At 48.3% G+C, this 23,884-nt stretch overlaps 1 protein-coding gene across 1 annotated transcript; it reads right to left on the bottom strand.

Annotated features, from left to right (window-relative positions):
* Positions 1–9,238: 9,238 nt before the first annotated feature.
* LOC142070946 (uncharacterized) lies at positions 9,239–11,118 on the bottom strand. The gene is made up of 2 exons (XM_075124945.1): positions 10,491–11,118; positions 9,239–10,104 (listed from the first exon to the last, which is right to left on the bottom strand). The coding sequence occupies exons 1-2, from the start codon at positions 11,068–11,070 to the stop codon at positions 9,563–9,565; spliced, it is 1,122 nt and encodes a 373-aa protein (XP_074981046.1). The 5' UTR covers positions 11,071–11,118; the 3' UTR covers positions 9,239–9,562.
* Between the last annotated feature and the right edge of the window lie 12,766 nt (positions 11,119–23,884).

Genomic DNA, 23,884 nt, shown 5'->3' with positions numbered 1-23,884 from the left:
CGCAAGTAGAGTAGGGGCTTTAGGGGACGAGAGCTGAGGAAGCGTTGTTCTAAATCAGCCATAAAAATGTTGGCATACTGTGGGGCCATGCGGGTACCCATAGCAGTCCCGCTGATCTGAAAGTATACATTGTCCCCAAATGTAAAATAGTTATGGGTAAGGACAAAGTCACAAAGTTCAGCCACCAGGTTAGCCGTGACATTATCGGGGATAGTGTTCTTGACGGCTTGTAGTCCATCTTTGTGTGGAATGTTGGTGTAGAGGGCTTCTACATCCATAGTGGCCAGGATGGTGTTATCAGGAAGATCGCCGATGAATTGAAGTTTCCTCAGGAAGTCAGTGGTGTCTCGAAGGTAGCTGGGAGTGCTGGTAGCGTAGGGCCTAGGAGGGAGTCTACATAGCCAGACAATCCTGCTGTCAGGGTGCCAATGCCTGAGATGATGGGGCGCCCAGGATTTCCAGGTTTATGGATCTTGGGTAGTAGATAGAATATCCCAGGTCGGGGTTCCAGGGGTATGTCTGTGCGGATTTGATCTTGTGCTTTTTCAGGAAGTTTCTTGAGCAAATGCTGTAGTTGCTTTTGGTAACTCTCAGTGGGATCATAGGGAAACCAGTTGGAGAACACTTCAATCTCTCTGGTCATGCAATCACCGACATGAAGGTCACTATCTTACAACAAAAAAACTTCAAATCCAGACTCCAGCGAGAAACTGCTGAATTGGAATTCATTTGCAAATTGGATACTATTAATTTAGGCTTAAATAGAGATTGGGAGTGGCTAAGTCATTATGCAAGGTAGCCTATTTCCCCTTGCTTTTTCCTACCCCCCCCCCCCAGACGTTCTGGTTAAACTTGGATTTAAACTTGGAGAGTAGTCAGTTTGGATGAGCTATTGCCAGCAGGAGAGTGAGTTTATGTGTGTGTGTGTATGTGTTCCCGGGGGGGGCGGGGTGAGAAAGCCTGGATCTGTGCTGGAAATGATCCACCTTGATTACCATGCATATTGTAGGGAGAGTGGTCACTTTGGATGAGCTATTACCAGCAGGAGAGTGAGTTTGTGTGTGTATGGGGGTGGGGGGGTGAGAAAACCTGGATTTATGCTGGAAATGGCCCACCTTGATTATCATGCACATTGTAGGGAGAGTGGTCACTTTGGATTAGCTATTACCAGCAGGAGATTGAGTTTGTGTGTGTGGTTTTTGGAGGCGGGTGAGGGGGTGAGAGAACCTGGATTTGTGCAGGAAATGGCCCACCTTGATTATCATACACATTGTGAAGAGAGTGGTCACTTTGGATGGGCTATTACCAGCAGGAGAGTGAGTTTGTGTGTGGAGGGGCGGAGGGTGAGAAAACCTGGATTTGTGCTGGAAATGGCCCAACTTAATGATCACTTCAGAAAAGCTATTACCAGCAGGACAGTGGGCTGGGAGGGGGTATTGTTTCATGTTCTCTGTGTGTATATAATGTCTACTGCAGTTTCCACGGTATGCATCCGATGAAGTGAGCTGTAGCTCACGAAAGCTCATGCTCAAATAAATTGGTTAGTCTCTAAGGTGCCACAAGTACTCCTTTTCTTGTAAGACTTACCCATGTGCTTATTTTTGCACGTGTTGTGTGAACTCCTGGCTCCACTGAAATCAATGGCAAAACTCCCATTGACTTCAATGGGGCCAGGATTTCACCCATGCTGAATAGCCCCGTTAACTTCAATGAAACTACTGTACTCACAATGGGTAAAGTTAAAGGGGTGCATAAATCTTTCCAGAATTGAGGTTCAAATATGGGGAGGTTGAAAGAGGGACCAGAGCAAGAGACAGAGAAGCAATCCAACCCGGAAAAAAATACAGGTCATAACATACCCCTTTGTGCCAGCTGAATTATTTTTGTTGTGTTATTTTGTTTGTGGTTGGTGGTGTTTTGTGTGGGTTTCTTTGCTTAGCGTCACATAGCAGAGAGTTCCCTTTATGCAGAAAAATAGCTTGCTTGTTAAATGAAACCATCCTGGAAAAACTAGGAAAACTCATACTTGCTTTGTGCACCTGAATGTAGTTTGAGAGTTTTGCAAAACCTCAACTTTTGTGAGGTTCACCAGCAGGTGCCCCTAGTTTACAAGGTGCTAAGTGCTATTGTTCTTTTCAGAAGTAAGTTACAATAGTCTGATTTGTTTAAATAGCTAAAGGAGTTTTCCACAAGATGGCTCCATCCAGTCTGTAGTGTTTTTTGAACTCACCAGCCCTTGAATTAAAAGGAAAAATACCATCACACAGTCACCGGTGGGGAGAGAATTAAATCAAAATGGGGCCCACAGAATTGTTTATTTTCCAACAGATGTTGTAATGTGGGTTTAAGATTATTCGATGGTTTATTGAATCAATATACAAAGTGCATTTAGAGCTAAGTGTATCCTTGATAGAATGACACCAGATATTAATTTGGCCCAGAGACAGTACTATTGCACTTGATCATGCAAATTAGTGTCTGCATGAATGTATGTATGTGCACCTGAAGAAGAGCTCTGTGTCACCAACAGAGGTTGGTCCAATGAAAGATATGACCTCACCCACCTTGCCTCTCTAATATCCTGGGACTGACATGGCTACTACTGTACTTCATAAAAAGCATTAAAGCCAAATCCTGACTTGGAGGGGGATGCAAGGAGGAGCAGAAATAGCAAGCTGCTCAATGCTTATGCTTCAGTAATGAAGGCCATATAAGTAACGAAATAGGCAGATGCTGCCAACATGTCCTGCACTGAAAGAACCTGCCAAAGAGGGTAATGTTGGGCATAGGCGCTGACTTTCCAAAGTGACCCAGGCCTTGCCCCCAATCCACCCTTTCCCCCAAAGCCCCACCCCACCCTGCCTCTTCCCACCCTTGCTCCACCCCACCCCACCCCACCCCTTCCCGCCCAGTTCCGTCTCCCCAAGCATGCCACATCCTTGCACCTTCCCCCCTCCCTCCCAGCTTCCTGCATGCCGCAAACAGCTGTTTCGCAGCGAGCGGGAGGCATGGGGAGGGAGGGGGAGGCACTGACCTGCAGGGCCCCCCGGTGGGCATGAGGCCTGAGACCAAGGGACCACTACACTCCTCCTGGTGGACGGAGCTGGGCCAGCCTCCCCCGCTCATGCTGGAAACGGGCATGACAGGAAGTAGAAACAGCTCAGTTGGGCTGGAGCCCGGAAAGGAGGCAGATGTCTCCAGGCCGCTGCAGAATGCCAGAGCTAAACCTGCGCTGTGCAGCACCCTGCCCTGCAGGAGACCAACCCTGGGGAGGAGTTGGCGGACAGCTGTCTGCAGCGTACCCTGAGGAGACAGAGGGCCCTTGGACTGTGGAGCCTCCCCACCCAGACTGTGGTAAGAAGTAGCCCAGGGAAACCAGACTTTAGTCCAGGTTTGTTGCTGGAGCACAAGTCAGCATGTTTTGGTGGGATCTCCGCTGACCCTGAGGTGGAACTATTCGCCACTGTCGGGGCCCTGGGCTGGGACCTGGTGGAGTAGGGAGGACTTGGGTCCCCTTACCCTCTGCCGCCAACCCCATCCCTGGGGGGTGTCGGCCTTTTCACCCCTAGGTCAGAAGGCCTGTGCTTTGCTTGTGGCTTGCCCCAGCCAGGAGACTGTGGGCCCCAGACTGCATTGGCTGGCTCCCGTAGCTAGGAGGCTTAGGCTGAAGTCTGCTTCCTGCTCACCCTCGCCCTGAGGGCCAGGGGCCCTGGCTGTGACTGGCCCTTCCTGAGCCCCAAGGCTTGGAGTGGGGACCGCTTATCGCGCTGCCTGCCAGAGGGCCAGAGCCATAGACTGTTAATCGACTGTTTGTTGCCTGATGCAGCAACACTCAGTGGCCTCCCTCTGGGCCTGAGCCTGAGGGACCACTACGAGCAGATATACTCTAGAGCCCATTTTGCTGCTCTAAGCAGTAGCAGGGTGAACCCCTGCCTTCTGCTTGTAGCTTAGGGTGACCAGATGTCCCGATTTTATAGGGACAGCCCTGATATTTGGAGCTTTGTCTTATATAGGCACCTATTACCCCCCACCCCATATCCCGATTTTTCACACTTGCTATCTGGTCACCCCCATTGTAGCTGTCTGTGTGCGGGGTGACAGCACACATTACCTAGCAGGCAAAGGGCAGCAAAACCCTCTGCCCAACAAGATGTACAGCCAGAGACACAGCACAGGTTAGCTCAATGCCCAAAAGCACTATGGGGGAACAGAGAGTCACGCTGAGGAATTTCTGAGATGCATTTTGAAACTTTGCAAGTCCTTGTAACTTTGATTATAGCTATTTCTGGTCCGGAAGTGAGCAGCTCATTTGTTCGCCCACTCTCTCTTGCTCCCTCCTTCCATCCTACCTTCATTCATTTCCTTCCAAAGAGCAGCTTCCGTCCTTCAAACAAAAACAGCTCGTTAGGACGGCCAGTTTGTCTAAAGCCAATATTCCGTGTGAAAAGTCATTAACGTTAAACTAGGAGTCCTAAAGATGGAACCCACACCGGGGCCACTGTAAACACTATGTGATGATTTGAAGCATAGAAGCCAATTTGCACCTGTATGACTCCTAATTACATAGGCTTAGCTTCAATGAGGGTGCTTTGGCCAGATCCTGAAAGGTGCTGAGCCACACTCAGCTCCCGTTGACCGCAGGGATTGCAAAGTACCCTCGGTTTCCTTGGCTCACAACATTTCGACGTGTGCCAACGAACCGAATGCCTGTCCAATCAAATAAGGGACGGAAGGTTTCTTTTCTAATAATACTTTGAGGGTCGAATGCTGGTCTCGTTGAAATCGATGGAAGTTTTGCTACTGACTTTAATGAGACCAGAATTTGACCATGGGTATAATAGTCTGTCGGGTTTTACTGGGGTTTCCCAGCAACCTAAAGCACGTGGGCTAAAAGGGGGGAAAATGTGTCTGAGCTCCACAGCTAGGGAGCCTGAGCCAATGACCACTGACTTCCATGGACACCAGATTAGGGCCTGTGTGCAGAATGTAATCTGAGCTGGGTTTAAGTAGGGATGTAGCTGGTTTATGCCTGAATTGGAGCTGTGCAGGTCAGGGCAACAGACACAACAGCCTACGTTACACTCTTGGCACAATTCTGAATGTCGTCTCCCCCGGGTCGTCTGTGCTGGTTTGGTGAGTACTTCAGGTAAAAGATGGGTCAGGGCCATACCTGAGCAGCTTCAGGCTTTCAGAAATTTCCTTGGGGATATGGGAGCTGCCTCCTACATTTCAGTGGTGCTGAGACTATTGAGTCCCACTGTCGGCCACATTCATTTGAAATAAGGACTATACTGCTGATCTAACTCCGAGTGGAGTCAATTGACTTCAGATGGAGTTGGATTGGGCCCTATATCAAGTGGCCATATATGATCTAGAGAAATTAATAGAGAATTGGGAGCCAGCAGCTCATACATTTAAACTTGGCTCTGTCACTGACTTGCTGTGTGGCCTTGGGGAGGGCACTTAACTTTTTTGTGCCTCAGTTTCCCTTCCTTTAAATAGGGATAGGAAATGGATTTTTGAAGGGAGTTGAAGAAGAAAGTCCAAGTGATCTTCTCAGAGATCCTTCCAGTCCCAAGAGCAAGAGAAGGCAGAAAATACCCCAGAGAACTGTTGACTGTGCACCTGGTGTGAAGCTGAAGGTTTTGGTTTTGTGGAGCATTGGGCCACGTTCCAGGAGGAGAGGGGAGCTGTACAAACAGGATGGCTTGCATCTCACAGGTAGAGGGGACTAATCTTCTTCTCAGGTGGAGACTATCTGGAGCAGTCAATTAATGGGTTTTAATTAGCAATGTAAGGGTATGTCTACACTACGGAATAAGGTCGAATTTATAGAAGTCGGTTTTTTAGAAATCGGTTTTATAAATTCGAGTGTGTGTGTCCCCACAGAAAATGCTCTAAGTGCATTAAGTGCATTAACTCGGCGGAGCGCTTCCACAGTACCGAGGCAAGCGTCGACTTCCGGAGCATTGCACTGTGGGTAGCTATCCCACAGTTCCCGCAGTCTCCGCTGCCCATTGGAATTCTGGGTTGAGATCCCAATGCCTGATGGGGCTAAAACATTGTCGCGGGTGGTTCTGGGTACATATCGTCAGCCCCCCGTTCCCTCCCTCCCCCCGTGAAAGCAAGGGCAGACAATCATTTCGCGCCTTTTTTCCTGAGTTACCTGTGCAGACGCCATACCATGGCAAGCATGGAGCCCGCTCAGGTAACCGTCACCCTATGTCTCCTGGGTGCTGGCAGACGCGGTACGGCATTGCTACACAGTAGCAGCAACCCCTTGCCTTGTGGCAGCAGACGGTACAGTACGACTGGTAGCCGTCATCGTCATGTCTGAGGTGCTCCTGGTCGCCTCTGTGAGGTCGATCAGGAGCGCCTGGGCAGACATGGGCACAGGGACTAAATTTGGAGTGACTTGACCAGGTCATTCTCTTTAGTCCTGCAGTCAGTCCTATTGAACCGTCTTATGGTGAGCGGGCAGGCGATACGGACTGCTTGCAGTCGTACTGTACCATCTTCTGCCGAGCAGCCATGAGATGTGGATGGCATGCAGTCCTTCTGCACCGTCTGCTGCCAGCCAAAGATGTAAAAGATAGATGGAGTGGATCAAAACAAGAAATAGACCAGATTTGTTTTGTACTCATTTGCTTCCCCCCCTCCCCTGTCTAGGGGACTCATTCTTCTAGATCACACTGCAGTCACTTACAGAGAAGGTGCAGCGAGGTAAATCTAGCCATGTATCAATCAGAGGCCAGGCTAACCTTCTTGCTCCAATAAGGACAATAACTTAGGTGCACCATTTCTTATTGGAACCCTCCGTGAAGTCCTGCCTGAAATACTCCTTGATGTAAAGCCACCCCCTTTGTTGATTTTAGCTCCCTGAAGCCAACCCTGTAAGCGCCCCTCCCAGCGTCAGAGCAATGGCAAACAATCGGGCATCTGAGAGTGCTGTCCAGAGCAGTCACAATGGAGCACTCTGATGGGGCTAAAACATTGTCGCGGGTGGTTCTGGGTACGTGTCGTCAGGCCCCCGTTCCCTCCCTCCCTCCGTGAAAGCAAGGGCAGACAATCATTTCGCGCCTTTTTTCCTGAGTTACCTGTGCAGACGCCATACCACAGCAAGCATGGAGCCCGCTCAGGTAACCGTCACCCTATGTCTCCTGGGTGCTGGCAGACGCGGTACGGCTTTGCTGCACAGTAGCAGCAACCCCTTGCCTTCTGGCAGCAGACGGTGCAATACGATTGGTAGTCGTCCTCATCGTGTCCGAGGTGCTCCTGGCCGCGTCGGCTGGGAGCGCCTGGGCAGACATGGGCGAAGGGACTAAATTTGGAGTGACTTGACCAGGTCATTCTCTTTAGTCCTGCAGTCAGTCCTATTGAACCGTCTTATGGTGAGCGGGCAGGCGATACGGACTGCTAGCAGTCGTACTGTACCATCTTCTGCCAGGCAGGCAAGAGATGAGGATTGCTAGCAGTCGTATTGCACCATCTTCTGCCAGGCAGGCAAGAGATGGGGATGGCTAGCAGTCGTACTGTACCATCTTCTGCCGAGCAGCCATGAGATGTGGATGGCATGCAGTCCTTCTGCACCGTCTGCTGCCAGCCAAAGATGTAAAAGATAGATGCAGTGGGTCAAAACAAGAAATAGACCAGATTTGTTTTGTACTCATTTGCCTCCTCCCCTGTCTAGGGGACTCATTCCTCTAGGTCACACTGCAGTCACTCACAGAGAAGGTGCAGCGAGGTAAATCTAGCCATGTATCAATCAGAGGCCAGGCTAACCTCCTTGTTCCAATAACAACGATAACTTAGGTGCACCATTTCTTATTGGAACCCTCCGTGCAGTCCTGCCTGAAATACTCCTTGATGTACAGGCACCCCCTTTGTTGATTTTAGCTCCCTGAAGCCAACCCTGTAAGCCGTGTCGTCAGTGGCCCCTCCCTCCGTCAGAGCAACGGCAGACAATCGTTCCGCGCCTTTTTTCTGTGCGGACGCCATACCACGGCAAGCATGGAGCCCGCTCAGCTCACTTTGGCAATTAGGAGCACATTAACCACCACACGCATTATTCAGCAGTATATGCAGCACCAGAACATGGCAACGCGATACCGGGCGAGGAGGCGACGTCAGCGCGGTCCCGTGAGTGATCAGGACATGGACACAGATTTCTCTGAAAGCATGGGCCCTGACAATGCATGCATCATGGTGCTAATGGGGCAGGTTCATGCTGTGGAACACCGATTCTGGGCTCGGGAAACAAGCACAGACTGGTGGGACCGCATAGTGTTGCAGGTCTGGGACGATTCCCAGTGGCTACGAAACTTTCGCATGCGTAAGGGCACTTTCATGGAATTTTGTGACTTGCTTTCCCCTGCCCTGAAGCGCATGAATACCAAGATGAGAGCAGCCCTCACAGTTGAGAAGCGAGTGGCAATAGCCCTGTGGAAGCTTGCAACGCCAGACAGCTACCGGTCAGTTGGGAATCAATTTGGAGTGGGCAAATCTACTGTGGGGGCTGCTGTGATGCAAGTAGCCCACGCAATCAAAGATCTGCTGATATCAAGGGTAGTGACCCTGGGAAATGTGCAGGTCATAGTGGATGGCTTTGCTGCAATGGGATTCCCTAACTGTGGTGGGGCTATAGACGGAACCCATATCCCTATTTTGGCACCGGAGCACCAAGCCGCTGAGTACATAAACCGCAAGGGGTACTTTTCGATAGTGCTGCAAGCTCTGGTGGATCACAAGGGACGTTTCACCAACATCAGCGTGGGATGGCCGGGAAAGGTGCATGATGCTCGCATCTTCAGGAACTCTGGTCTGTTTCAAAAGCTGCAGGAAGGGACTTTATTCCTAGACGAGAAAATAACTGTTGGGGATGTTGAAATGCCTATATGTATCCTTGGGGACCCAGCCTACCCCTTAATGCCATGGCTCATGAAGCCATACACAGGCAGCCTGGACAGTGGTCAGGAGCTGTTCAACTACAGGCTGAGCAAGTGCAGAATGGTGGTAGAATGTGCATTTGGACGTTTAAAGGCGTGCTGGCGCAGTTTACTGACTCGCTTAGACCTCAGCGAAACCAATATTCCCCCTGTTATTACTGCTTGCTGTGTGCTCCACAATATCTGTGAGAGTAAGGGGGAGACATTTATGGTGGGGTGGGAGGTTGAGGCAAATCGCCTGGCTGCTGGTTATGTGCAGATAGACACCAGGGCGGTTAGAAGAGCACAGGAGGGCGCGGTACGCATCAGAGAAGCTTTGAAAAACAGTTTCATGACTGGCCAGGCTACGGTGTGAAAGTTCTGTTTGTTTCTCCTTGATGAACCCCCCCGCCCCTTGGTTCACTCTACTTCCCTGTAAGCTAACCACCCGCCCCTCCTCCCTTCAATCACCGCTTGCAGAGGCAATAAAGTCATTGTTGCTTCACATTCATGCATTCGTTATTCATTCATCACACAAATAGGGGGATGACTACCAAGGTATCCCAGGAGGGGTGGTGGAGGAGGGAAGGAAAATGCCACACAGCACTTTAAGCACAGCACTTTAAAAGTTTACAACTTTAAAATTTATTGAATGACAGCCTTCTTTTTTTTGGGCAATCCTCTGTGGTGGAGTGGCTGGTTGGCCGGAGGCCCCCCCACCGCGTTCTTGGGCGTCTGGGTGTGGAGGCTATGGAACTTGGGGAGGAGGGCGGTTGGTTACAGAGGGGCTGCAGTGGCAGTCTGTGCTCCAGCTGCCTTTGCTGCAGCTCAACCATACACTGGAGCATACTGGTTTGGTCCTGCAGCAGCCTCAGCATTGAATCCTGCCTCCTCTCATCACGCTGCCGCCACCTTTGAGCTTCAGCCCTGTCTTCAGCCCGCCACTTACTCTCTTCAGCCCGCCACTTACTCTCTTCAGCCCTCCACCTCTCCTCCCGGTCATTTTGTGCTTTCCTGCACTCTGACATTATTTGCCTCCACGCATTCGTCTGTGCTCTGTCAGTGTGGGAGGACAGCATGAGCTCGGAGAACATTTCATCGCGAGTGCGTTTTTTTTTCTTTCTAAGCTTCACTAGCCTCTGGGAAGGAGAAGATCCTGTGATCATTGAAACACATGCAGCTGGTGGAGAAAAAAAAGGGACAGCGGTATTTAAAAAGACACATTTTATAAAACAGTCGCTACACTCTTTCAGGGTAAACCTTGCTGTTAACATTACATACATAGCACATGTGCTTTCGTTACAAGGTCGCATTTTGCCTCCTCCCACCGCGTGAACGGATTTTGGTTGAATGCCAGCAAACATACACTGCAATGCTTTGTTCTACAGTGATTCCCCAGTACGTGTTGCTGGCCTGGAGTGGTAAAGTGTCCTACCATGAAGGACGAAATAAGGCTGCCCTCCCCAGAAACCTTTTGCAAAGGCAGAACCGCAAATGCCAGGGCAAAGTAATCCTTTCACATGCTTGCTTTTAAACCATGTATAGCATTTTAAAAGGTACACTCACCAGAGGTCCCTTCTCCGCCTGCTGAGTCCAGGAGGCAGCCTTGGGTGGGTTCGGGGGGTACTGGCTCCAGGTCTAGGGTGAGAAACAGTTCCTGGCTGTCGGGAAAACCGGTTTCTCCGCTTGCTTGCTGTGAGCTATCTACAACCTCATCATCATCATCTTCTTCGTCCCCAAAACCTACTTCCGTATTGCCTCCATCTCCATTGAAGGAGTCAAACAACACGGCTGGGGTAGTGGTGGCTGAACCCCCTAAAATGGCATGCAGCTCATCATAGAAGCGGCATGTTTGGGGCTCTGACCCAGAGCGGCTGTTCGCCTCTCTGGTTTTCTGGTAGGCTTGCCTCAGCTCCTTCAGTTTCACGCGGCACTGCTTCGGGTCCCTGTTATGGCCTCTGTCCTTCATGCCCTGGGAGATTTTCAGAAAGGTTTTGGCATTTCGAAAACTGGAACGGAGTTCTGATAGCACGGATTCCTCTCGCCAAACAGCGATCAGATCCCGTACCTCCCGTTCGGTCCATGCTGGAGCTCTTTTGTGATTCTGGGACTCCATCATGGTCACCTGTGCTGATGAGCTCTGCATGGTCACCTGCAGCTTGCCACGCTGGCCAAACAGGAAATGAGATTCAAAAGTTCGCGGTTCTTTTCCTGTCTACCTGGCCAGTGCATCTGAGTTGAGAGCGCTGTCCAGAGCGGTCACAATGGAGCACTCTGGGATAGCTCCCGGAGGCCAATACCATCGAATTGTGTCCACAGTACCCCAAATTCGAGCCGGCAACGTCGATTTAAGCGCTAATCCACTTGTCAGGGGTGGAGTAAGGAAATCGATTTTAAGAGCCCTTTAAGTCAAAATAAAGGGCTTCATTGTGTGGACGGGTGCAGGTTTAAATCGATTTAACGCTGCTAAATTCGACCTAAAGTCCTAGTGTAGACCAGGGCTAAGAGGAAAGTACTAAGAAAGCAAATGTGGTACAAGCTCACACACTCAGACTCAGCGTGTTGTGAACAAATTGAATCGATGTGACAAAGAATGTGAGAGGAAGAGAAAAAAAGAGAAGAAAATTTTCAATTGTTTATATATATATATACACATACACAATATAACATATACACACACAATATAATATAAATATTGCTAGGAGTCTGGGTAACAAGCACAAGGAATTAGAAATTCTCACTAATGAGAAGAAATTTGATATAATTACCATTAAAATCTGATGGGCTGATTCTCATGACTGGAATGTTAAAATCACTAGCTATAACTGGTTTAGGAAGGATAGAGGGGGTAAAAGGGGTGGTGGGGGCTAGCACTCTATGTTAAACACATCATGACCTGTTTTAAAGTTAGTGATAACTCAGAACCAAGTGACACCATCACAGGACCTAATCACATTAGCCACACCATCAGGAGCTCATTCACCTGCACATCTACCAACGTGATATATGCCATCATGTGCTAGCAATGCCCCTCTGCCATGTACATTGGCCAAACTGGACAGTCTCTACGCAAAAGAATAAATGGACACAAATCTGACATCAGGAATCATAACATTCAAAAATGGGTAGGAGAACACTTCAACCTCTCTGGCCACTCAGTAAAAGATTTAAGGGTGGCAATTTTGCAACAAGAAAAGGAGTACTTGTGGCACCTTAGAGACTAACCAATTTATTTGAGCATAAGCTTTCGTGAGCTACAGCTCACTCACGAAAACTTATGCTCAAATAAATTTGTTAGTCTCTAAAGTGCCACAAGTCCTCCTTTTCTTTTTGTGGATACAGACTAACACGGCTGCTACTCTGAAACCTGTCAGAACCACAGTATCTCGAATGCCTATGGATCACTGTGTTAACTAACAAAGCCAAAGAGGGCATACTGATGGGGGTCTGTTATAGACCACAGAAGCAAATCAAAGAACAGGATGAGCTACTTCTTAAACACTTCCCTGTTCTCTGTGGAAAGCAACTGTGTTGTTATGTGGGGTGTCACACTGTCTGGAGTGGCTCACGACTGTGAGTGACTATCTCAGAGCAGACTGTCAGAAAACAAGGGCAGACGCTCCAAACTGGTGGTATGTTTTATAGTTAGATTTTACCAAGCCAATAACAAATATGAACTCCTGGATCACTGTAACAGTCTTACCATGGAATCACAGACAGTCCCCTTGACCTCTCCAGTCTATCTTGCCACCCAGACAAACTGAAATTTGTGATAAAAGGTTATTAAAACCAAAAATCACACTACATCAGGTTGCTCCTCAGTCTCTCGCCCAGATCAATTGGTACTCCAGACCCTACACCAAAGACAATGCTGGCAGCCAATTCTATAGTAAACTAACTATAGGTTTATTAGCTAAGAAGAAGAATGAGAGCTACTGAGAGTTTAAAGTAGATAAAAATATAATAACAGGTAAATCACAGCTTGTAACTCCAAATGCTGCCAGTCTCCCAAAAGTCTCTTCAGGGCTACCCAGAATAACTCTGGGGATCTCTGTCTTCTTGTTCAGTTATTCTGCACTGTTAGAATCCAAATAGCCCAGATATAAAGGATCTGTCCTTGAATCCATATTTATATCTTCTCATGGGAGACAAACTGACTTTCTTTTTACCCACATGGGTTTTTCCTTTGATGATAGTGAGTGAGGAAAGCACTTAGACATTTGACCCCCACTATACACACAATGACAGGTTTCAGAGTAGCAGCCCTGTTAGTCTGTATTCGCAATGGTCACCTGCTGTGAAATTAACAGAAAATGCAAAGGTCCTTAAGTCCTTCATTAGCATTTCACAAGATTTCTTTAATGGGTAGTTTAGTTACAAGGGTATTGACCATATAAATGTTTGCTATTACATTATGAAAGGAATAGATAAGCAAAAACAATACTACTAACCTTCCATTAAGAAAAAGAGTACTAGTGGCACCTTAGAGACTAACCAATTTATTTGAGCATGAGCTTTCGTGAGCTACCTCTAGCTCACGAAAGCTCATGCTCAAATAAATTGGTTAGTCTCTAAGGTGCCACAAGTACTCCTTTTCTTTTTGCGAATACAGACAAACACGGCTGCTACTCTGAAACCTAACCTTCCATTAGTTTTATGAAGTTTAAACACACAAACCATTTCTACATTTACAATCAATTTGATCTAATACACAAGAGAATTGACCTGAATACACTAGTCTAGCATGACCTTGTCAGCCAGCATCACGGGGGGCTTCAATCTGGGAGCCAGATGCTGGAGCTCTCAAGCAGCCAATGGTAAGTAAGCATCATTGGAGTTCTAAAAATTGAAGATGATTTTCTAGCACAAACGGTATTGCAGCAATATGCGGTAACGCTATTTTGGACCTTGTTATGTTGGGAAAGCTGAATTAATCCCTAGACTGGAAGTTGATGGTTGCCTAGGGACCAGTTAGCATGACCTAACTGCATTCAATATGGGCTAACAGAGATTATCCCAACCAGTAATATGTGTTTACTTGATGCTTCAAAAAGGGCTGATTTCCCAAAGCTAAGCAAATTATGAGCAAAATTGATTGGGAACAAACATTTAGACAAAAATGTGAATGGAAACTGGGAGTTCTTTAAGAAGACTTTATTAGATGGCCAAAAAGCCACACTTCCACACTCAAGAAAGAGGACAACTTTGGCTGAAAGCCCATTCTGGTTCAGTGACAAAGTGAAGGCAGCAATCAGAAAAAAAAGCAATTTATGTCCAATGGAAAAAGGGGGAAACAGCAACTGATACAAATTAGAAGTTATGGAATGTAGAAAATTGCTATGTGGAAGCTAAGCACATCAGGGAAAAATCCATGGCTAGCAGGGCTAAGGATAACGAAAAGCAGTTTTTAAAAATATATTAAAAACAAAAGCAATCCTAGCAATGGTACAGACCCCTTACTAGATTGCCAGGGTTAGATGTTAATAACGATTCAGAAAAGGTAGAAATATTCAACAAATATTTTTGTTCTCTATTTGGAAAGAAGCAGGAGGATGTATTCATAATACATGAGGATGGCAAAATATTTTCCAGTCCATTATAGCAAAGGAAGAGTTAACGTCTATTTGGGATAAACATTTTTAAATGAGCAGGTCCAGATAACTTGCACGCAAGAGTCTAAAAAGAGTTGGGTGAGGGGATCTCTGGCCCACTGATGTTCATTTTTAATGAATCTTAGAATACTTAAAAATTCCAAAAGACTGCTAATGTTGTTCTGATATTCAAAAAGGGCAAGCAAGATGACGCAGGTAACTATAGGCAAGATAGCCTGACATCATTCCCCAGCAAAATAATGGAAAAGCTGATATGAGACTCAACTGATAAAGATTAAAGGATTAGGACTACAATTAATGGGGTGTTGGCTCTGGGAGGGGCTCAGGGCTGGGACAGGGACTTGGGGTGCAGGAGGCAGTATGGGGGGCTGGCTCTGGGAGACTGCAGGTTGGGTGGGGGAAGAGCTATTCAGAATCTGCCCATTGAAGGGGACGGCACTTACTTCAGGTGGCTGCTCCTGGGGGGGCACGTGGCTCTGCGCGCTGCCCCTCTCTGCAGGCACCACTCCCGCAACTCCTATGGGTCACAGTTCCTGGCCAATGGAAGCTGTGGGGGCGGTGCTTGCAGGCAGGAGCAGCACACGGAGACCTCTGCTCCCCCCCCTTAACCCCCCAGACAGTGTGATCGACAGGGAGCCGCACTTAGGGTCCATGGGAGCTACCACTGGTTTGTGGGTTGTGCAGTGAAGAACACTGCTCTAGAAAGATAATACCTATTCCTACTTCAGCGCAGAAGACTGAACTACATGAACTATGGAGGTCCCTTCCAGTCCTACATTTCTATAGTTCTGTGATTCTGTAGCAGGCATTCTCAAACTTCATTGCACCACGACCCCCTTCCGACAACAAAAATTACTACATGACCCCAAGAGGGGGGACCGAAGCCTGAGCCTGCTCAAGCCCTGGCATCCTAGGTGGTAGGGCCAAAGCCCAAGCCCCACATCCTGGGTGAGGGGGGGCCAAAGTCAAAGCCCAGTGGCTTCAGCTCCAGGCAGGGGCCTGAAACCTGAGCCCTGGTGCCCAGGGCTGAAGCCCCCTCTTCCCCCCATGCACAGGTGTCCCCCTCTCCCCACCTGTGTACCTGATTTCAACTAAGTTGGGGTGAGGGCGCAGGGGGAATCTGTGTGTGCTTCTGCCTCTCTGGGTCTGGAGCTGCTGGCAGCTGCTTGTGTCTGGACAAGCCTAGTTCAGGCTCCTGACCCTGAGTGCTTTCTTAAAAAGATAGCACTCACTCAAGCAGGCACACACACACTCCCCTCAATACAACACACCCCATCACACACTCCCGTCAACACACACACACTCCTTCACACAGTTCCCTCAACACGCAGCCCTAGAGGGCTGTGAAGGGGAGCAAGGACCGATGTCAGGGCTCCCTGCATCCAGGTTACTTCCCCACCTGGGCTGTGCTGAGGCATCAGGAGATGCTGCTCTCCTGGCCTCCCCTTACACAGCCCGCAGAGAAAGTGACCTGGATGCAGGGAGCCCTGACATAGCTCCTTGCTCCCCCTCACAGCCCCCTAGGGCTGCACCCGGGGGAGGAGCAGCAGTCCAGTGGGGGAGCCAGCAGCAATGCCAGCTGCTTTGTGCATCCAGTTCAGTTTCCCCACGTGGGTACAGAAGGGGGATGCCAGGGTTAGGGGCAAAGGGAGCACAGTGAAGGGGTTAGGGGCTCAAGAAGGAAGTAGAGGAGGTAGGAGTGAATGGGGCACAGAGCTGGGGTTAGGGGCACAGGAGGGGAGGGCAGGGGTTGAGGTGAAGGGGGCACACACAGTGCAGGGATTAGGGGCACAGGAGGGGAGGGCAGGGGTTGGGGTGAAGGGGGCACAGTACAGGGGTTAGGGGCATGGGGGGCAGCTGTTGGGGTGCAGGAAGAGGGCAGGGTTGGGGTGAGGAGGCATGCACATTGCAGGGGTTGGGGCTCAGGAGAGAAGTGTATGGGGTAGAAGTGAAGTGGTGCAGGGATTAGGGCACAGGAGGGGAGTGCAGGGGTTGAGGTGAAGGGGGCACAGTGAAGGGGTTGGGACACAGGAGGAGGCTAGTGTTGGGGTGCAGGAGGGGGGCAGAGATTGGTAGTGAAGGGGGTGTAGGGATTAGGGGTGGAGGAGGGGGAGCAGGCATTAGGGGCAAAGGGGGCACAGTGCAGTAGTTAGGAGGGATGGGAGGGTGGGGAGCCTGGGGTGCCCATGGGGGCCGGGGCAGTGGGGGGGGTACCATGCCCACGGGGGCCAGAGGCACCAAAATGCAAGTTCGTCCAGGGTGCCATTTTCCCTAAGGCCGGCTCTCATGAAACGTGTATTGTAAATGTTAATTATTTGCTATTTTTCTTTATTAAAATAATGTCATTTATTTTATAGTGATGGAGGGGAGGGGTAGCCAAGAAGAAAATCTCAGGCTTTCTAGTTTGCCACTTTAAGCAGTAATGGTCAGATTCTGTGTAACCTTCACTGCTGGGAACTGAATCATGGACTCTCTGCTCTGAAGGGGGCCTCACTGCTCCTACATGGACTAAATGGGTCTGTTTGCTCTTAGCAGTAGTGCTAGCAGGAATCTTTACAATTTACATCTTCTCCCAGGCATCCAGCTACTAGAGGGCAAGGTTACATACATGGCCAAGTATTAAAGCCCTTGACCTCAGTGCATAAACACCCAGGCCTATTGCAGCACGGGTTGTCCTAGATAGTACATTTTCCCAGAAGGTGTATGCCAAGTTACATCAGACTCATGTGGGTGGTGTCTAAATTGGATTTCTGAAGCCATCAGCCACCTTTAGTAAAAAGACAGGTTTCAGAGTAGCAGCCGTGTTAGTCTGTATTCGCAAAAAGAAAAGGAGTACTTGTGGCACCTTAGAGACTAACAAATTTATTTGAGCATCCGATGAAGTGAGCTGTAGCTCAAGAAAGCTTATGCTCAGATAAATTTGTTAGTCTCTAAGGTGCCACAAGTCCTCCTTTTCTTTAGTAAAAAGGGACTATGGTCCTGGAGTTAGAGCAGGGGATTGATAGTCAGCACTCTTGGGTTCTATTTATGATTCTGCCTCTGACTTGCTATGTAACCTTAACCTCTTTGTGCCTCGGTTTACCCTATCTGTAACATGGGGATGCAATAGCTTCCCAACAAAGGAGTTATGAAGCTTTCTTAATTATGGTTTCTCAAGTACATTGCGATGAAAGTTATTAATTAGCACAAAGTACTGAAGTTACTTTGCCCATTAATGGTAGAATCACATCCTCCTTTGACTAACGTAAATTTAACTCTGAGAGAGGACTGCTAGGACTTGAAGTTAAACATAGCATATCTAGCTCTATCAAAGAGTGGATTGTTCTATTTTTCTGAAACAACTCAATAACACAGACAGTAGGTCAGCAATCCTAACCATAATGCAACAATCTGGTTTAGGTGACCCTAATCTATAGGTACCCAGATTAGCTTAGACCTGGCCTGCATGCTATTTTTGTTAAGGTACAATTATGTCAGGGGAGTGATTTTTTTTTTTTTTACATTAGTTATACCAGTACAACTCCTAGCATGAATGCCGTTATACCAGATATACCCGTCCTGTACGGGAATAAGCACAATTATACTGGTATAACTGTGTCCACATGGGGAAGGGGGCATGTATACTTTTAACTACTCTGGTATAGTTAAAGTGGTACAGCTTGAGTGTGTAGACAAGACCTAAGTCATCCGTTGACTGTTAGGTACTCAGAATCCAAAAGCTTTTTTTAAAGGTTATAATAAAATGAGCTGTAATAAAAGTGACTCTGTTGTGTCTCTCCTGATGGAGTCTGTCTCGGTTATGCTCCTTCAGGTACTATAATAACATTATTATTTCTTATATAGTTTCTAAAAGGGCTAGAAAACTTAATTGGCAATAGAAAGAACTATTATCTCCTACTGGACAAAAAAAAATGTCCTTTTTGTAGCTTTCAGATACATAATTCCAGGCCCCCTGTGTATACTCCATCAGCAGAAAGATATTTTCTACAGCATGTTTTAATGACTGTACCAGACTGTTGGTCCATTAAAGGTTGGGGAACTTATCATGTGTTGTTGTTTTTCTGAGCCTAATGTGAAAGCAGAACTCCCAGAGCTCTCAGTATACTGATAAGGAAACCCCTACCCTCCAATCCTAGCCATTAATTTAGAGTTTAGTTTTGCCCAAGAAAGTAGAAAATCCAAATGTTTTCTTATAATTAGAAGAGCAAATTGTTATTTCTGCCAGTAGTGAGAGCTCAGCTAACAAAGCCAAATAATGGAGTCTCTAGACTGGAGAGACAAGATGGCTGAGGTAATATCTTTTATTGGACCAACTTCTGTTGGTGAGAGAGAGAAGCTTTTGATCCACACAGAGCTCTTCTTCAGGTCTGACCAATAAAAGGTATTACCTTACTGACCTTGTCTCTCTAATATCCTAGGACCGACAAGGCTAAAACTGCACTGCATATAACCTCTAGACTGGAGACATTTTTATCATGTCTCCCTTTAGAGGAATAGTTTTCCTTTCCTTTCAGAAATTGGGATATAAGTAAAATATTCTACTTAGTTCAGGTCTTCTAATTTTTCAAATACTAGGCCAGATCCTCTGCCGGCATAAATTGGCATAGCACCAAATTTCAGTAATCTGAAGATCTGTCCTGTAACTTTTAGAAATAATTTTACAATAGTAATGCGTTAAAGAGCACTGTGTTTTTTCAATATTTTTGTACATGTTGGTGGGATTTAGAACGTAGATCATAGACTTAGTGAACCAAATTCTGCCCTGTGCAAGCTACAGTGCGAGTCAGAGGCATTACTCACAGTGTCTAGGACGTCTGTTGGACAATATGGACTACTGAGGGGAAAAATCCAGCAACATTGGTCTGCGTATTGCACTTAGACAGTCTCTCTCTAAACTTCCCCATGCTTAGGGTAGTTCTGCACTGCCCCAGCATGGGCCTCTGCCTACTGCTCATGATGTCACCCCAAGTTACCTGCCTTAGGTCACAGAGAAAAGATCATGAAAGCTAATAAGAGAACAGAAAAGTCAAGAAGGCAGAATCTCAGCTAGCATAAATCAGCCTCAGGTGCCCCAGTCCCATGACCTAACCATTAGATAGCATTCTGGCTCTAAAAAAGAGACACGTCTTCACCCAGTATCTTCAATGGACAAGTTTCTACTAGTTTAGCCTGAGGAGAATTCTTCTGAATAGAACTATCAGCAGTGAAACATGGAAATTATAGCTGGAAAATACCTGTTAGATCCTTTAGCTCATACTCCTGTCAGTGCAGGATTGTTCACTACCAAGTATACCAAGAGTCAGAATGCCTTTCAGTTAATCTAAACACCATTTTTACATTAATTTATTGTTTGTATTGTGGGAGCACCTCTGAGCCTCCCTCACTAGGCAATATCCAAACACAAAACAAAAAGACAGGCCCTGCCCCAAAGATCCTACATCTAAGGCCTTATGTCCACTGCACCATGGTGTCGCCTGCAGGGGTGTGAATGGCAGTGTGCACCGAAGTGTTGCATTCTAACTGTCCTGTGTGGACACTGCTGATGTGAACTAGAAGGTTCCAAGTTCACATTAACTTGGTCTAAATTAATACAAACTAGGAACTTTTTAGTTTGTGCCAGTACCACCACCCAGGGCACTTAGATCACAACACTCTGGTGTGCTCTGCATTGCACACCCCTGTAGTACACCCTGCAGTGCAGTCTAGGCATAGCCATAATATAAGACAAGAGCCCACGGGTGGAAACAGACACATGGGAGAGAATGAGGAAACAATGCACTAATATTGGTCAGCATGACAGGCAGTGGCAGCTGTGTAATTGATGTAAAGTTTTTTGTTGGCATTACAGCAAAGAAGAGTTTTAAGGAGGGATTTGCGGGAGGACAATGAGGCAGCTTTTACAGGGAGCTCCTAACATGCATGAAGAGCGGCATGGGCAGAAGCACAAAGGTGCTTGTTTGAAAATGTAAGAAGGGAGAGATGCAGGATTATTGCTATTTTTGATAAATGTATATACTTTAGGCAACTTGTTTGGGTTTTTCGGTTATCTCTCAGAGTGCTTTACTAGGAATTTTACAGTTAATAAAGTCTAAGTGTTTACAAAGAATGATCAATTAAGGTACTGCATTACTCCAATTTTATACTGAAGTGACTCCCCTGGAATGCAAAGGATCAGTGACTCAGGTCCTGTTAAAGATTTAGGCCTCAATCCTAGCAATACTTAGGCACATACTTAATTTTGCTATTGTCAGTAGTCCCACTGAAATTAATGGGGGTGCTTAGGGTAGCAAAGTTAAGCATGTACGTATGTGTTTGCAAAATCAAAGCCTTAACTCCCTTACATTTTAGACATTTCTTTAAAAAAAACAACCAAGTGTCAACACTCACTTTAGACTTTGGGGAAAAAAGATTGTAGGGAAAAAGTATGCTGTACTATCTGAGAAACAATCTGAGCTCACATAATTAAAGATTGAATCATAATGTGTCTACAGATTAGGGAGTAGAGATAAGGTTGAATATTTAGTCTCATCCTTGGGCCCAGTCCTACAAATCCTTGTTCAGGCAATCAGATTTTTCATATGGGATCCCACTGAAAAATTGGAGTACTCATATATGTAAAGCTTTACAGAATGGGGCCCTTTTACAGTTCCTGACTTTCTAGTGTTCAGCTGCGCAATCTTACTATTGCATGAATAGAGAGACATAGGAATTACTGCACTGGATCAGAGCAGTGAATCACGTAGCTCAGAGTCCTGTCTCTGACTGCGGTCAGCACCAGATGCTGAGGGGAAGGTGCAGAATGGATTGTGCAGACACAGGGCTGATTTGCGAACTTGTTGCCACACCCCTTGATTTTTCTTTGCATGACGGGACTTCAGCTGGGGCTGCAGCCTGCCTGGCAATGATGCAAGAAGCTCCAGGCCTCTCATCTAGTGAATTTTAGCCCTGCGTGGGGGAACACCCGTCTGAGGGTATGTCTACACTGCAATTAAAAACCCAGGGCTGGCCCATACTTGCTGACTTGAGCTTGCAGGGCTCAGGTTAAGGGGCTGTTTAATTGCGGTGTAGGCATTCAGGCTCAGGTGAGAGCCCAGGCTTTAGGACACTGCAAGGAGGGAGGGTCGAACAGCCTGAGCCCAAACATCCACACTGCAATTAAACATCCTCTTAGACGGAGCCCGAGTCAGCTGGCATGGGCCAGCTGGGGATGTCTAATTGCAGTGTAGACATACCCTGAGTGGCTGTTGGCCCCATCTCCGGGGGAAGAGCCAGAGCTGCTGCAGGAAGCAGGCAGAGCTCTCTCACCTCAGGAGCTCACACTGTTCCCACGGGAGGGGAGGGAGCGGGCAGCAAAGAAAGCCCTGTGGCTCAGGGTGGCTCAGTGTCCTCTTCACCCCATAAGCAATGGGAGAGCTCCTCTGCGCCCTCCCTGCAACACCTGGCCTGGGTTGCCAGGCGTCTGGTTTTTGACTGGAACGCCCGGTCGACAAGGGACCCTGGTGGCGCCAGTTAAAAGTCCAGTCGGCAGAGCCATTAAAAGTCCAGTCAGCAGCACAGGCTCTTCCCTGAATGCAGGCTCCCTGAGTGCTCTTGGTCCGCGTGGCCTCCAGAAGCGGCCGACATGTCCCTGTGGCCCCTAGGCACAGGTGCAAACAGGGAAGCTCCGTGTGCTGCCCTCGCCCTAGGCGCTGGCTCTGCAGCTCCCATTGGCCGGGAACCGCGGCCTATGGGAGCTGCGGGGGTGGCACCTGCAGGCGCCGGCAGCGTGCAGAGCCGCCTGGCTGTGCCTGCACCTACGGCTGCTTCCGGGAGCAGCACAAACCCTCTGCACCACTCAGAACTCCCTCCTGTAGCCCACACCCCAACCCCTTACTCCAGTCCTGAGCCCCCTCCCACACCCAAACTTCCTCCTGGAGCCCGCACCCCAAGCCCCTGCCCCAGCCCTGAACCCCCGCCTACACCCGAACTCCAGCCCTGAGACAGCACCCAAGCCCCCTCCCACACCCCACTCCCCTGCCACTGCCCTTATCCCGCTCCTGCACGCCAAACCCCTCGTCCCTGGAGCCTGCACCCCAGCCCTGAGCCCCATCCTGCACCCCAACCCCCTGCCCCAGTCCTGACCCCACTCCAAACCCCTTGGCCCCAGCCCGGAACCCCCTCCTACACCCCAAACCCCTCATCCCCAGCTCCACCCCAGAGCCTGCATCCTCAGCTGGAGCCCTCACCCCCTCCTGCACCCAACCCCCCTGCCCCAGCCTAGAGATCCCTCCAGCACCATGAACCCATCATTTCTGGTCCCACCCTGGAGCCTGTACCCCCAGCCAGAGCCCTCACCCCTTCCCGCACCCCAGCCTCCTGTTCCAGCCCAGTGAAAGTGAGTGAGGTTGGAGGAGAGCGAGCACTGGAGGGAGGGGGGCTGGAGTGAATGGAGCAGGGGCGGGGCAAGAGTGTTCAGTTTTATGTGATTAGAAAGTTGGCAACCCTAGCCTGGGATGGGGCAGAGGGCATTGAAGAGCCCCTGGAGTCACCCTCCCCACGCAGGATCAGACACGAGGCTGGGTGAGGGGCTGGGCAAATATGGAGCCAGAACTGACTGGGAAGCAGACCTGATGAGGATATCAGGGGGGAAGGAGGGGTTGAATTAATTGCTGTGCAGGGGACGGACAGATGTAGGGAGTGAAAGCACCTGCAGCGGGAGCTCAAATCACCTTCATAAATGTGGGAGAGCAGACAACACTAAGGGTGGGCAGGGGGAGTTCAAAATCAAAGAGAGAGCCACAAACTGCAATATAAGCTTTAAATAAAAAAATCTTATGGTTTGTTGTGGGTCTCTGACTCATGATTTTTGAACCTTTGGGTTGGCAATACTGATTCTGCATATGACCTGGTTATTGAGAGAGTTAGCATATAGCTTACATTGAGTTATTGCCATGCTTCCCGTATGCATATGTTGACTTAGTTCAATAGCAGAACTGTTAGGGAATTAACAGGAAGGCAACACAATGTCTCTAGATAAATAACCCCCTGGTAAACATAGTGGGGTTTATTAAGAAATAATGTCGAACTACCAAGCTGTGAAGATGCTTCTTCCTTGGCCGCAGCCCAAAGTTATACAGCTGTTTTGCCACAGCTGGAAACGGGAAGACTGAAAGGACATGAAATGGTTACAAAGCAACTGGAGCGACGAGGAAGCAGTTGTCAGGCTTGTTCATGAGGAACAGGCTGACACAGGGCCAGACCCTTGCGGATGGGGTCTGAAGCAGCTGAGCCTTCCAAAGCTTCCAGGGATGAGATAGACATGTGTAGAGACTGTTTTATTGTGTTTAAAATCCTGGTGCCTTATGCTTT

The sequence above is a fragment of the Caretta caretta genome, chromosome 1 (assembly GCF_965140235.1).
Source record: "Caretta caretta isolate rCarCar2 chromosome 1, rCarCar1.hap1, whole genome shotgun sequence".
NCBI classification, from domain to species: Eukaryota; Metazoa; Chordata; order Testudines; family Cheloniidae; genus Caretta; species Caretta caretta.
The sequence above is the reverse complement of the archived record's forward strand: the minus strand, read 5'-3'. Positions and strand labels throughout refer to the sequence as shown.

Coding starts and splice junctions, on each gene's coding strand:
- LOC142070946 (XM_075124945.1), bottom strand. CDS start 11,070: ATGCAGAGCTCATCAGCACAGGTGACCATGATGGAGTCCCAGAATCAC. Junction 10,105..10,490: donor AGGCGGAGAAGGGACCTCTG/GTGAGTGTACCT, acceptor TTTCTCCACCAG/CTGCATGTGTTTCAATGATC.